At 41.2% G+C, this 3039-nt stretch overlaps 1 protein-coding gene across 1 annotated transcript; it reads right to left on the bottom strand.

Moving 5' to 3' along the window:
• Positions 1-359: 359 nt before the first annotated feature.
• Positions 360-2759, bottom strand: LOC113467687. The gene is made up of 3 exons (XM_026824020.1): positions 2660-2759; positions 1539-1581; positions 360-687 (listed from the first exon to the last, which is right to left on the bottom strand). The coding sequence occupies exons 1-3, from the start codon at positions 2757-2759 to the stop codon at positions 384-386; spliced, it is 447 nt and encodes a 148-aa protein (XP_026679821.1). The 3' UTR covers positions 360-383.
• Between the last annotated feature and the right edge of the window lie 280 nt (positions 2760-3039).

Genomic DNA, 3039 nt, shown 5'->3' with positions numbered 1-3039 from the left:
TTCAGAGAAACTTTTTTTTACCAAACTGTCATTATTTAATGGAGAAAAATAACGTACGAGTAAATAAAACCCCGCGTAAAAGAAAAGAAACACCCCTAAAGTTTCACTTTTAAACGAATTAACGATTCTTAGACAGCAAAAACTTGAAAATGGACTATAAACAGAGAGTAGATCAGCGTCTAGCTAGGGGACTATAAACAGGGAGAAGACTAGCCCAAATTTCCTCACGCTATATCAATGGCGAAGGTTGAGTTCGAAGGGCATCCCACTCGGAAAATTTTGTTTAGCCAAAACCAGTTGGCTTCAAAGCGATCACTCTATGCTCTTTGCTATCCGCTCCACTATGTTTTTAGCCCAAGTATGCGCGCTTCTTAATGTAGCCATTACCAACCTCGAAAACAGAAAAAGCGCGTTGCACAACTCACCGTAAACTCGCCGGTGTGCGCATCGAAGCCGACGTGCACCGTATGCTCGAAGTTGGTCGGATTGGAAATGACCGGCTTTTCCGCCTCGGGCCGCCTGGTGCTTCGCGAGCCCTTGGGGGCGCCGCTGTGCTTGGCGGACTTCGAGTGCTTCTTGCCGGTGCGCTCCTCCGGTTCGGGCTCCTTGGGCAGGGGCTTCAGATCGACCGGACTTGGGGCGTAATGGTGGTGAGGGGGCGGAGGGTCACCGCGCACCCCGCGGAAACTGAAACCGAAACGGGGAGAGATTATTATTATTATTTTATTGTTTATAATTTTGTTTACAATACAATATAAGTACATAATTACAATTGGTCAAGGGGTGTTCAGGTTTTCCAACCAAGTTTCTCGCCTGGTCATTGCATACTTTCCCCTTTGACCGGGAAAATATTCAAGGGTGACATACTGCGTAAGTTCTTAATCATGTATTGTGGGGCAGCTCCAAACACCCAAAAAAATCAGTGCTACTCACTCATTCTCCCAATGACAAGTACGAAAAAAATCTCCTCATAAATAATTTCCTCTATACTATGTAGGTTTGTAGGTATAGGTACATATGTAAACGGTACAAAGGTATGGGTACATATGTACAATTAGAAAATAATAAGGTATATCTCACTTATTATTGTAAAGGTGTATCCACAACTCAATAACATAGATTCATCTCGTCGATCGACGGCCAGTCAACTATGTTTGGACACACCTTAATAGCAACAAAAAAATTGGGTATATTCCCAATAGACAAGAAAGTGTAAATAAAGAAAAAAATATTGAAACTGCTGACAATAAGAGACACCTCACTCCTACGTTGACAGTCTAAATAAAGAATTTGTAATAATGATAAACTGTGCTTTGTTTATAGGTTTAGGTATATTTACTACCAGCCTAGGACTGAAAAGTCTCTTCGCTCTGAAGTACACGAATGGTGGATTTCACCAATATTTTTTCAGCCCTTAGAAGGCCTGTTAGCTTAACAGGGCTGATTGGGGCTAAAAGGTAAGTTCGGGAAAGCCATCTTAATACTATTTTGTGATCATTGATCAACGTCTTAAATTATATTGAGACAGATTTCTCTACCTCGCCTCGGTTGGGAAGTTGGGATTTCCAGTAATCGAACAGTCTCAACACTCGACCATTCCGTATACAAAACACTTGACCACCCTGTATATTCTGAGTATAAGGCACTCATGAATCATCAGCCGATTATTTACTGAGTAACACTGTATGACTGTACTCACATTACGTCTATCAGTAACTTACTGGAAGGAAATGTAAACAATGGGAATTTTCGCGAGAAATAGTGGAGAAAGGAATTTAGTTCACCCCTAATGGTGGGTCCAGACTTGTGCAATGCAACGTGCAAAGCAACGTGCAAAACATTTGCATTGCACGTTGCAAGTAAAATCAAATGTGACGAATGCGAACGTTTTTCATGTATCCGAGAATTTTTGTACCGATACTCAACTAGTAATGGCCTATAGTAGGTACATCATTTGCATTGCATTGCACGATGCTTTGCAAACACGTCCAAACTAGTGCAACGCACATCAAAGACATTTGCCAGAAAACCGCCAACCTCTCGGATACCCACAAACGTTTGCTGCAATGTTCAAAAAACTTTGCTGCAACTTTCTCAAACACGTCCAAACTAACGAATTTCATTGCATTGCACGTTGCATTGCACAAGTCTGGACCCAGCATTAGATGTAGGGGCAACTGCCCCAAAAGTTCAAGCCCAAGATGCTTCATCTTGGGTTCAAGCCCAAGATGCTTCATCTACGAGACTTGCTAGACTTTGGAGAATTGTGAGTCCTGTTCAAAAAGGATTACACCAAGAGTATCAGATCGATCAAAGAGGAATTCAAATTCCAAGGAACGACATTGAAATTTCACTAATCCTCTATTTCTTTTTAAACGAGTCTAAAAATTCCCAATTCAAAGGAGAAACTCCTAACAGGTGACTTTTTTTTCGATAAAAGTGGATGATCTATTTAATTCTTTTGTAAAAGGCACAAAAAAACTAGAAAGCCTTACTGTAATTATTGACACTGACACACTGCCTTTGTGCAAAAAATTACCCAATACACGGGATTAATTCAAACAAAGAGCTGACTGAAGATTTATTGATTCTACGGCCTGTAAAGCTATTGTGTATGGCTCCACTTTTTTTTAAGTTTAATTACTCCCGCCTGTCCTACCTTCCTTTACCTCCTGGCGTCGATTTATATTGCCTCTGAGACGTCTACGTATTGTCTCTGTGTCGACATCGTATTGCCGCTGTGTCGAGTTCAAAAGCATCAGTTATGAGTTATCAGTTCGTTCGCCAACCATGCCGAGATTGCCGAGAAAATTAAGTTCCGAAATCGCGTGCACGCTGAAAAAACCACCCTCTGAATTCTAAAGGTAAGACGCCAGCTTATTTCCTTCCTTGTTTTTTGCCTGGTCCTTCGGAAAACGCCTTTAAGACCAAACAATTTCATGGACCTCATTTCGAGGAGACACCTCATTTCGCTTGTTCAATAAGGAGATTAAAATGATTAAACCCATCGCACAATGTGACATCTCCACAGCATAAAAT

Source organism: Diaphorina citri, unplaced genomic scaffold (assembly GCF_000475195.1).
Source record: "Diaphorina citri unplaced genomic scaffold, Diaci psyllid genome assembly version 1.1 scaffold525, whole genome shotgun sequence".
In the NCBI taxonomy this organism is placed as follows: domain Eukaryota; kingdom Metazoa; phylum Arthropoda; class Insecta; order Hemiptera; family Psyllidae; genus Diaphorina; species Diaphorina citri.
This window is presented reverse-complemented; position numbering and strand designations above follow the sequence as displayed.